Here is an 11,767-nt window from a genome sequence, read left to right as displayed (position 1 = left end):
TCACATAAGGGGAGCCAGCGGCTCTCTCCAAATCTGCCTGAAACAGTGCAGGCAAGGCATGGCCCGCACCAGAAACCATAGCAACCTGAAAAACATGTGAACACAACGAAACACAGCAATCATGGGATATTACAAGCATTTAGTCCTTGTACTTGGTATATAAGAAACAAGGATGGAGTCTTACATGTCTGTGCATCCTCGCAGCAGTCACAGAGATCACTATCCCAGTCAATCAGGGGTTGGTCTGCCATCAGATGATAGAACCTAGATTTTAAATCCAAAATATTTCAAATGTTTCAGCAGGCTCAGCTAATCAAAACTAACTTTAGATTAACCAAATCTGTTGTTCAAACAAGTCTCACTTTAACATAAACTGTTGTGTCTGTATCTGCTGCAAATTTGTTCATTTAGTCCAGTTAGTAATGCAGTTGGTAGCGTATCCAGAAATTTTACTCAAGAGAAGTGAGACTTCGTAGAAATATTATTCAAGTAAAAGTAAAGTACGGTGTAGTAAAACTATTCGGAAAAGTATTATTTTGTAAAAAAAAAATAAAAAAAAAATGAATTGGCTAAATGTAACTGAGAAAAAGTAATTAGTTACTACCCTGTACCTTACTACAATCTTTTGAATTGAATTCATTGTGAATTACAAACACAACAGTATAGCTCACCAGTTTAAATCACAAAAGGTTGAGTCTTTAAAAGGTGTCTGTTTTTACAGGATAGTTAGTGTAAAATGTAATGTAGAATCTTGATAGACTTTTAAATTAAAATATTTCAGTGTCATAGTTTGACTTTGTGTGCGAGGAAACAACAGGGCATTAAATAAACCTTATTTAACTTATTAATGTTCACCCAGTAGATGAACTTTGACAATTTTAATACAATTTTAATAATAAATACTTATTAGGGAGTTCACCTGTTGGGGAACTTTCTAAAGTTCACCAATAGGGAGCGAACTTTATGAGAAATGTCATTAAATTTTACTCTGAACTTTTCTATCCTTTCTATTTGGTTGCAATACCTCTTTATTTCTTAAGAATGAGAGGATTACCATTTTACAGGTGGAAATGTTTCTATTCTTTCTGCTACTAATATTATTCTTAAAACCAATAAAATCTATCACCAAAAGGAAGTATTGAGTAACAAAACTGATCCCTTGTCAGACGTTTGTCTGGAGTTGGGAAATATACATTTAGAATTGTATCACAGTATTTTGTGATACTATTGTGATAACAAAAAGGATTATTTAAAACTATTTAATACTTCATTTTTAGGTAACTGGCTGTGACTGCGTGGCACAGCATTCATGGCTCTACAAACACAAATACTGCTCTGGAAAAACATCCTTTTTTGAGAAAGTCTTCTTTGGGAAGCCACTTCCTTAAAGATGGTTGATGTATTTCACTAAACTGCACACAGTAACTGTATTTAATCATATTTTTAAATTTACATATGTTTGTTGATGCTCTCACAAACCAAACAGCAGAGAAAACAATACAAATTACATTTCCATTAATACTGTCGTTTTTATTTAAACGTCATTGAAATTTATCAAAATGATAAATGCAAATTCTTATAAGAAATGTTTTCATAATAAATTATAAACAGCACGATGAATGTATAGCTATTTTATAATTTTATGAATTCTACTTAAAGCTGTCAATATTTATTTAGAGAATAGAAAAATCTTACCTGACAGTTTATAAGCTTTTGTCCACGTTCAAAAGTCTGACAATCACTTCAGAATGCTGCCACAGAATGTGTGTGATATGATGAGATGCTTTTTAACAGTTTGACCAAAAAAAAAAAAAACCCTAACAATTATAACATGTATGTAAAAGCAGTTTGATCATATGGTATATTTTTATTTGTAAATATTTTTATTCTTGATTATGTCATAGTTGTTCTGAACTTGCCATTGTTCCTGTTTTTTATTAGTGATGACATTCAAGAATCTCTTCATCACTAACGAGGAAAGGTAAAACTGTTCAACAGTAATTATTTCTGATTATGGAAACAGCTTTGTGTCTTGTAATCCTGAAATCCAATTAATGAGAAAACAGTTTCTTGCATATGTTTTAAAAATATATCAAACTTTCCAAAAACCAAGCAAAAGTTTACCTGAAATCCTAGTTATCCAAAGTCTTGCTATCACTTGGTGGTGAGCTGACAGAATACTGGTTGTGTAAGGTGTGGACATATGCTAATCTGTCCTCCATATGATTAAGGGACTGTGCAACATTTGCATACACAATCCAGTTGCTGCAGTACATTTGCCTTTTGACTTGCAGGATTTGCAATCTGGACTTTCGCTTTAAAACCTCAAAACACAAATTAAACTGAGACTCCTTCACTATAGTTTTAGTTGACATATGGCTGAAAGCAGTGTCTACTGTGGCTCAGTGGGTGGAGTAGTTGTCTTGCAATCTGAAAGTTAATTTGGTCATTTTTCATGGGGTGTATAAGGCTGCATTAGAGAGTCAATTAGAAACAAATAATAAGGTCCAGTCACATACACTGTTTTTGTTATTGAGTTATGTTTTTTATTTCAAATTGATGAGATAGTTGTACAATGTTTATAATAATGTTAATATACATATGAACTCAAAATCAAACTCAAAACTTTTGATTTTCATTTGAGGTATTGAGAGTTAGCTGACTTTTTTGGATAAAGTAAATAATCCCAATATACACCAATATTATTATGGCTGATCTGAGGAACTTAAATTTAGTTAGGAAGGAGGAGGCTTTTGTAACCCTTCAGTGTATTAAGGACGGCTCTGGAACCAAGCAGGGTTTTGAGCAGCATGTTGAAAACCACCAGGAGGTGGAGCAGCATTTGGATTGAGCATCATGATCGGATTAGCCTGTACATTGACCACAGTTGGACCAGGCAGTGTCACGGGCTGCTGCATCACAACGACGACAGGAGTGTGCTCCTTTAGCTCGCGATGCATCTGACACCAGGAGCACCAGACACAGCAACAGGAAGCAAGTATGTCTTTGCAGAGGGAACCCTGAAAGCAAACACATGAAACATTTTCAGAACTTTGCACTTTTACATCAAAATTAGTTTAGGTGAGTGTAAAATATGTCATACTGCTATTCCACGTTTGTTACGAATGGAAGCCCTCATAGACAATGCCGCAGGGGGGACAAACAGAGGAACCCCACAGGCTGCACATACAGAAGGAGTCAGAATGTCACATAAAGGCAAACAGTAGTTCTCTCCAAATCTTCCTGAAACAGTGCAGGCAAGGCAAGGGCAGCACCAGAAGCCATAGCAACCTGGGGAATAAACAAACATAGTGATGAAATAGTCTTAGGTGACTTGAGGGCTAATTTATATAATTTGAATGAAAATAAAAATGTCACTCTTACAAGTATTCACATCTTCAAAGCAATCAAAGAGACTAGATTTCCAGTTTTTGAGGGCTGCCATCCTGTCCTGAAGTCCAGCTACAAACTCTGAACCCTTTGTGACGAGGAAAACCTGAATCAGCCCAAAGATTTTCTGCAGAACAACACACTAACACAGTATCTAAAAATGTACCATTTATTTTTGGACACAGATGACTCTACAGCAGGAATCAAAGTTGATAGCATTTATGTTGCTATGGAAATCCATTGTGTCTCGTGTGGTACATCATGCTGCCTGTCCTATTTCAGCTGATTATTGTTTGAGGTAAAGACACTGTTGTCAAATCTGCTCCACTGTTAATTTGTAATGTAATAATGACAGATTGATGTCTGGAATAAATTGCCACAATTTTTTTTTACACTTCTCTGTTAAACCCCTAATAAATATATCTCAATACATGTTTTTCATGCATCACTCACTACGGAGCCCCCTGGGGGACATGGAGGATTTTTTTTTTTTTTTGGTTTCCTTGGCATTCTTTTTGCTTTTTTTTGCAAGTTTTTGGTTTTTTTGGCATTATTTTCTTGATTAGTTCATGCGACAGTCTAAATTTGCAAAGTTTAATTTTCACTTAGTAAACATTTTCATCAAATGCCTGAGGGGAACTCCAAGTTCAACAAGAACAAATTCAACCTGGGAAGGAAACAATGGACTTACTGCTGATGAGACTTCATGTTTTATTAAACTGTGGGCAAAAGAAGTCCTTCAGGAATTTCGTCCTCTTTTCTTTTCTGTTTATTGTCAATTAGTATGGCTAATCTTATGCAACAAGCTAGCTCAACAAGTTTGCTGAACATACAGTAATTAACAAGGGATTAAAGACTTAAAAGAGGACTGTTTAAACAGACGAGATGATTCCTTGATGTTTTCATATGTAAATAGCTATTTGTCAACTGTAGAAACCCAACAAATTACAATGCACACTCCTCACACAGATCCTGTTGCCAAAGCCAAAGTGATGTAAAAAAAAATAAATGGGCTCCAAGCAAAGCAATTTAAGAAATTTCTACTTTAACATTTTTATTTTGTATCACTTTCACTTATTTTCGTTTAATTAATAATAACTGAAAGCAGAGATGATAATAAAAGTCGGATGGATACATGTTGAAGATTATTGTGAAGTACACAGATATATAAGCTAAAATTAAACTTAATATCTAACATTTAATGTGTTCTATTGCTATTTAATGCCCTTGTTACCATTGACCTTCTGACAGACACAGAGCTACAAAAAACTAAATTATTTAACAATTTGAAATACAAAGTTACAGTATAAATCTAAAATAATAAATTTGGAATAACTATAATAAATATATCAAGCAAGTATTTAATCTTTACTGTCTAGTAAAGATAATTTTTTTACATCTATACATTTAGAAGTACGTGTACAAAGGTTTAGCCAGGAATGCATACTGAAATATTTACCTGCTCTTGCGGGAAACGGTCCTTGCACCTCCGTAGATATCAGTGAATGTGCAGTTCAGGGAAAAATTTTGCTTTGCTTGGTGACTCACAAAACATGCTGTAGGACCTGTGATCTATCAATCATTTAATCTAAGTCTGCATGCAATTAAATATTTCCAAATCAAAACAGTGAAAAGAAAAAATATATCAAGAGAAACTCAATAAAACATAGACTTTTATGCCTTTTTTATCCAACAGGATGACGTTGCATAAAAACTTCATCCTGGCATAAAATGTGTTTTATGCCTTCATAAAATACACTTTATGCCTTTTATAAAGGCATAAAATGTTTATACTTTCATAAACATTTTATGAACATGCTTTCGTCTTCATAAAACATGAGCAAAGAATCTGAACAAACAGTTTCGCAGGAAATCCCGGCACTGGTTGACAGCAGATGGTTGAATTAGGTTTCTGTGAACGGCTCAGAGGAGCAGTTTTCTGAGACTTCTCCTTTTGCAAAAGCTTCGCCATAAAATTTGTATACGTTGTCTGTGGTTCTTTTATGAAGGTTCGAGGAAAATACCTATCACTCAGAACAATAAATGTTAGAGTCCTGGGCTGACACCTTTTGAGTAGAGCTAATCAACACTTTCAGACGAGTATTTGTTTATTATTGTCAATAATAAAAATGTATAACTGAAAACTGTCGGGAATTTAAACATACTGACAGAAAGATTACAAGCTACTACATACGATATTTAAGCTTCATTACTGTTTTATCTAATTTGGCTGACAATTTCTTCCTTATACTGTCTCTATGGTTACTGTTTGGCAGAGGCAAACCACATTATGACTGTCGAGAAACAGTTAAGTCACGTGCGGTCAGGGGAGGCAGGAAAAGCAGAGCCTCAGCTGTCATCATGGAAAAATTATAAATGATGGTAAGATAATTTATAGTGCTATTTTCACCCTGTGGTTTGTACTATAAAGTATCTACTTTTCATTTAGCTTAACCAATTTTGATATATTTTTTCTTTAGAATCATAAAATTTTCTCAATTTTCCATTCAAATACTCGGAAGCGCAGCTGATGAGGCAGCAGCGACCTGAGCCTCACCTTGGATTGTGCAACCTCTCACTAACTGCACTGGCTGCCATTCGATGAGAGCATGTTCCTCCTGTCTGTACGTCGCCAATAAAATTATTAAAAACATTTAACGAACTGATTTTCTATAATTTAGATTATTTATATAATATGCAGTGTTTTTTGTTACCAACTGTGTGTGTAACGTGTTTCGTGTGCTGAGGAGCTATCAGACACGGCAGAGAACAGATTCGAGGTGAGGCAGGCAGTTTTCTTGCCTCATGGCTGGGGGCGCTCATGATCCCAGACATTGGTCTTGTCACTCCAGTTATGCAGAGTAAGAGACAGCAAGCTAGCCATACAGTAAATAAGTCGAGTGCAGCGATAGATTTATTGTTTTCTCCTCTCTTCCGACATCAACATGGATGAATACATTTCTCCACTTAAATCGTTTTCTAAAGTGGATTTCCAAGTGAAGCAGGAAATAATAACTAAAGGAAGACCGACACCGGAGTTGAAAGGTTTGCTTCAAACTACGAGACAGAAGGGTACCCGCTCTTTTCAAACTAACTGGTACAAGAAAAGACAGGATGCCCAGCTAGAAACCGCCTTTTCTGACTTCCTTTCTTAACTTTTGTCAAGGATAGACTTGGCTTTGGATGAACTGATATTTTTGTGCAGAAAGAGCAGTGCACAGACTTCTTTTATAAGTAAAGGTAACACAGCAATATATATATTTTTTGTTTAGTTTAATGAAACGTGCGTTTTGTGAGCTACAGTTTGTATGTGTAAAGAATCCAGGAAAGAAACAACCCACGAACTGCTGTTTTAGATTAGCTAATAGCAGCGGTAGCTAATCTACCACAGCGGTATGAGTTTCATATCAATAGGATAATATTTGGGAAAAATAGATAGGGCAGGCTAATAATTTGCTATGCCAAAAAATGCATACCCCTCCAAACGTGAAGAAATAAAAAGCTAAGAGGGATCTCATCTTTTCTACATAATCACACTTGTTCTATGAGCTACTGGTATACGTTTCAAACCAGTAGGACAATACTTGGGGAAAATACACAGGGCATGTAAATATTGGCACGCTCAAAATCCAAAGAGCCAAAAAGTTCATCCCCCCTTCCTAGCTTGAAGAAATAAAGAGCTAAGAGTGGAATAACTTTTTCAACATAAACATGCTTGTTCTATTAACTGCTGGTATGAGTTTCATATCAATAGGATAATATTTGGGGAAAATAGATAGGGCATGCAGATATTGGCAAGCTAATAATTTGCTTTGCCAAAAAATGCATCCCCCTGATAACATGGAGAAATAAAGAGTTAAGAGTGAAATAACCTTTTCTACATAAACATTATTTTCTACATCTACACTTAATCTCTTAGCTACTGTTATAAGTTTAATACCAATAGGACAATAGACAGGCAATGCAGATATAGGCAGGCTCAGAAATTAAAATGCATCCCCTCTTACATTAATAGACTGCAGTTAAGAGTGATATAAAATAGCTACAGTTAAGGGTGATATAAAATAGGCCTCTACTTTGTCATGAATTAAGCTATTATGTTGTGAAAAGAAAAAGCGGGGAATTACAAACAGAGAACATATTCATCTGACACTCACTGTAAAACATTCAATTCGCATGTCTCAATTAAGGTGTCAAAACCGTATTTATTTGAATTAATCTGCAAAATAAGACCCATTGTTTTAGGGCTTACATGGTTAAACATGATAATGTTATGAATATCTTTAAAAGTTGCCTCTTCAGTCCTTTATCAATCTGTTTTCTCATCAATGTGCAGGAGTTTAGAGCGATGAGCGTTCCCACGATAGGGCATGCAGTTCTCAGCAGGCATGTACTACAACACTATTCTGCATCCCATGACACATGCATTAATTTAAAATTAATGCATGCATTCCAAATACAGCTAGATTACAGCTAGATTGCATTCTAGCTGTAATCTTTGCTGAATTCATTCAGTCTAAAACTTTAGCAGCATTTCAATTAATCGGTACTTTTCTATATTATGTAAAAGCAGTTTGACATTAATACATTTTTGTTTATAAATACCATAACACTTTTATTAGGTGATAGTTCTAAACTTGCCCTTATTACTGTCTTTTATTAGTGATGACATTCAATAATGTCTTCATCACTAATGAGGACAGTCAAAGCTATGCAGCAATATATTTTTTCTGTGTTAGGAAATAGTTTTGTGTCTTGCAGTACAAAAAAATCTTATTTATGAGAAAACGGTTTCTATGTTTTAAAAATACATCAGACTTTCCAATAATCAAATACAGTTTTACCTGACCAATCTGCAGACTGTGGTCCAAATCTTATCCAAAATCTTGCTATCGCTTGAAGGTGTTTTGATAGAAAACTGGTTGTGTATGGTGTGTTTGTGTATGGCTGACTGATTTAGAACATTGAGGAACATGCAAAGAACGTCTAAGCCCTATGCTTTGGAAATATGCTAATCTTTCCTAAATATTTTTGGGACTGTACAACATTTGCATACACATTCCAGTTGCTACTATTCATTTGCCTTTTGACTTGCACAGTTTGCTTTCTGGAGTTTCACTTTAAAACTCCAAAAGGAAAAAAAAATAAGCTGATACTCCTTTGTTTTTGTTGATTTATGACTAGAACAAAGGAGTGTCTACTGTGGCTCAGTGGGTGGAATGGTCATCTTGCAGCTCACTTGTGATTGTGTCCGGGTGAAGGCACAATGACCCTTTAATTTACTGTTTTTCTTCCCAAGTTAAGAATGTCTTCTAATACACAGTTTATGCTACACCGAATATAAAACAATAAAGAGCTTAGAAGACTTTCTTAAGACACCTGAAATTTTAGTTAACATGCTTCAGACTGCAATAAATGTTCCATTCACTAAAAATATTACATTTAGAACATTTCTTCATCCAACTTTGAACAAGTGCATAATTTATTTTAATACTACAAGAACTTTTTTTTCACTCTAACTATTCTGTTTTTAATGTGACAACAAACTAGGTCACCTGAGCCAAGCCCATATGTAAAGTTGACACCCAAATCAGCAGGCAAATAGGGACGCTACTGCTGGGACGCATGTTCCAATGCAACTTTTAAAATAATGTGGACATTGTATTCAGTCTGCCACAGGCACTATATTAGGAGTTCAAGAGAGAATTTTAGTGGCTTTGGCTTAAACTGAATTGTGTTTAAAAGAAAATTTTCACTTTTCAGCAGATAAATTCAATGCTTACGTTTTGTCAGTTGCTAAACTTACAACTTTCTAGCCTATGTAGGTATTTTGTGTAAGACTTTGACCTTGTGTAAGAATGTCAGATGAACTTATGAATTAATTGTTCTTAGTCCAGATGCACAAAGACCTGCCTCAAGAACTAGACAACCAATCAAGTCAATCAAGTTTATTTATATGGAACATTTTAGAAACAAGGTAGTTCAGTGCTTTACATCATAAAAAGACAAAACTACAAAGTCAGAGAACACACAGGCAACAATTGGTTATATTTTAAGTGCCATCATTACACATAAGAATGTTGATTAATGTTTCATATTATGATGTTTCAAAAACAATTATAAACAAGTGGGTTTTCAGTCTAGACTTGAAGGAATTTCAAATTATTAGCCTCCAGACTTAGGGACTGGGTGATGTGCTCTATTTTTCTGGTTTTAATGGGAACAGGAGGAGCAGCAGCAGCGTTCTCTATCAGCTGCTGCTGTCAAAATGATTTTTTTAGGCAGATCTGTAAAGACACTGTTGCAGTAATGAATGCGACCAAAGATAAACACATGGATGAATTTCTCTAGATCTTGCTGAACCTATTTGTTCTGTTCAAATTAAGATACATAAAATTAAAATATCTTGCAATGGTGATAATGTTAAATATTGTGATGATGAAAATCAAAAGGAAGCCTGGATGATTTCTGCTTATCTGTTGAAAACAGGCTGAGGAGGAACTGCCATCATTGGATGAGGCTGCATGTTGACAGGAGATTGCACCTCCATGTTGATGACGACGGGGGACTTTTTGCGATGTTTTAACTCGCGGTACATCTGACACCAGACACATGTTGGGCAGCAGCTGGTCGCAACAATATCCTTGCAAAGTGAACCCTACAAAGGAACACAATGAAACAGTTTTATTGTTTGTTGGGCATGTATGTCATTTATATCTCATCTTGCCATACCTTGATACCATATTTGTGTCTCATGGCGACTCTTAGAGACAGGGCTGCTGGAGAGATCATTTTATCAACACACATGTCACATAAGGGGAGCCAGCGGCTCTCTCCAAATCTGCCTGAAACAGTGCAGGCAAGGCATGGCCCGCACCAGAAACCATAGCAACCTGAAAAACACAGAAACACATCAATCATGGGATATTATAAGTATTTAGCCCTTGTAGTGATGTATAAGAAACAAGGATGGACTCTTACAAGTCTGTGCATCCTCGCAGCAGTCAAAGAGATCACTGTCCCAGTCAGTCAGGGGTTGGTCTGCCATCAGATGATAGAACCTAAAATGAAGATCAGTTTAATTTTTAGTTGGCATTTAACCAGAGATGGGTAAATTGTATTCAAGGAAGAGTAGCACGACTTACACATATTTTTACTCAAGTAAAAGTAATAAGCATCTGTCCAAGAAATTACTCAAGTAAGAGTAAAAAAAGTATTTGATGAGGTAGATTCTCAAATATTAAGTAACTGATCAGAACATTAACAGTTATGCCATCAAACAGAAAATGTGTAAAGTTATGTGCAAAGTTTTGTATTTTTTAAACGGATTTAAAAAGACATATAATTGCAAAATAACAAATTAAAGCTGAAGGAACTTTTCCAAGTTATCTTTTTCAATATAAAATATATTAATGCTGTAGGTATTGCATATTGTCAAAACTTCCAGTGACAGTACACTCTGCATCTTTTCGACCTTCAAATGTTTCAGCAGGCTCAGCTGATCAAAACTAACTTTAGATTAACCAAACCTGTTGTTCAAACAAGTCTCACTTTAACATAAACTGTTGTGTGTCTGTATCTACTGCAAATTTGTTCATTTACTCCAGTTAGTAATCCAGTTGGGAGCGTATCCAGAAATTTTACTCTAGAGAAGTAGTAATATTAATCAAGTAAAAGTAAAGTACAGTGTAGCAAAAGTATTCGGTATGTTTTTGTGAAAAAATAAAATAAAATAATGAATCAGGTAAATGTAACTGAGAAAAAGTAATTAGTTACTACCCTCTACAGTACTACTACCTTTTGAATTTAATTCATTGTGAATTACGTGCAAACACAACAGTATAGCTCACCAGTTTAAATCACAAAGGTTGAGTCTTTTATGAGAGGCCCCATGGGCCAAAACTTACAAACTCTCTTACATATACTATCAAACTCTCTGACATTTACTATCAAACTCTCTCACATTCGCTATCAAACTCTCTCACATTTGCTATCAAACTCTCTTACACGTACTATCAAACTCTGTTATCAAACATAAACTGGAGATGCGCTTTTATTTTGAAAAGAGAGCACCATAACTTGTGCTGTCGTGCACATTAAAATGGAGTGCAGGCTGGCTTTACTGCCATTTCCGAAGGGACTGCTAGCTTTATCCCACTGATAGATGGGGTTTCCGATGCTGGCTGTCGGCTTCTAAACACTTCTGATAATGCTGACATTACTGTAGGAGCGCTAACGATGCCATTTAAAATATTAGTTGCCTCTGTGAGTCGCTGCCGCTCAGCTATTTTTCTGTCCGTGAAAACCCGCCTACTCCTGCCTGGGGTCCAATCAGAAACTGAAATTTTAAGTTAACTTCCGTTGTTGTAAAAAAAAA

At 35.4% G+C, this 11,767-nt stretch overlaps 3 protein-coding genes across 5 annotated transcripts in view; all 3 read right to left on the bottom strand.

Annotated features, from left to right (window-relative positions):
• The window catches only part of LOC103137234 (cornifelin homolog B-like), a 23,855-nt gene extending 20,372 nt beyond the window's left edge, over positions 1-3,483 (bottom strand). The window contains exons 1-3 of one of the 2 annotated variants that reach the window (XM_016670875.1): positions 3,385-3,483; positions 3,104-3,291; positions 2,522-3,020 (exon numbers count right to left, since the gene is read on the bottom strand). In XM_016670875.1, coding sequence (XP_016526361.1) covers positions 2,772-3,020; positions 3,104-3,291; positions 3,385-3,445 — 498 coding nt within the window. In that variant the 5' untranslated portion in view covers positions 3,446-3,483 and the 3' untranslated portion in view covers positions 2,522-2,771. Of the gene's footprint in view, positions 1-2,521; positions 3,021-3,103; positions 3,292-3,384 lie in introns of those variants that run through there. The other variant, XM_016670874.1, reaches the window with a different exon arrangement.
• Positions 1-8,326, bottom strand: part of LOC103137231 (altered inheritance of mitochondria protein 3-like) — a 13,757-nt gene extending 5,431 nt beyond the window's left edge. Inside the window, exon 1 of the mRNA XM_007550881.2 lies at positions 8,235-8,326. The gene's annotated coding sequence lies outside the window, so the exon portion shown is untranslated. The remainder of the gene's footprint in view (positions 1-8,234) is intronic.
• Positions 1-10,453, bottom strand: part of LOC103137232 (cornifelin homolog A-like) — an 11,654-nt gene extending 1,201 nt beyond the window's left edge. The window contains exons 1-3 of one of the 2 annotated variants that reach the window (XM_007550884.2): positions 10,372-10,453; positions 10,123-10,283; positions 9,935-10,048 (exon numbers count right to left, since the gene is read on the bottom strand). In XM_007550884.2, coding sequence (XP_007550946.1) covers positions 9,935-10,048; positions 10,123-10,283; positions 10,372-10,438 — 342 coding nt within the window. In that variant the 5' untranslated portion in view covers positions 10,439-10,453. Of the gene's footprint in view, positions 1-9,709; positions 10,049-10,122; positions 10,284-10,371 lie in introns of those variants that run through there. The other variant, XM_016670877.1, reaches the window with a different exon arrangement.
• Between the last annotated feature and the right edge of the window lie 1,314 nt (positions 10,454-11,767).

This window comes from Poecilia formosa, unplaced genomic scaffold (assembly GCF_000485575.1).
Source record: "Poecilia formosa unplaced genomic scaffold, Poecilia_formosa-5.1.2 Scaffold38, whole genome shotgun sequence".
NCBI lineage: Eukaryota > Metazoa > Chordata > Actinopteri > Cyprinodontiformes > Poeciliidae > Poecilia > Poecilia formosa.
This window is presented reverse-complemented; position numbering and strand designations above follow the sequence as displayed.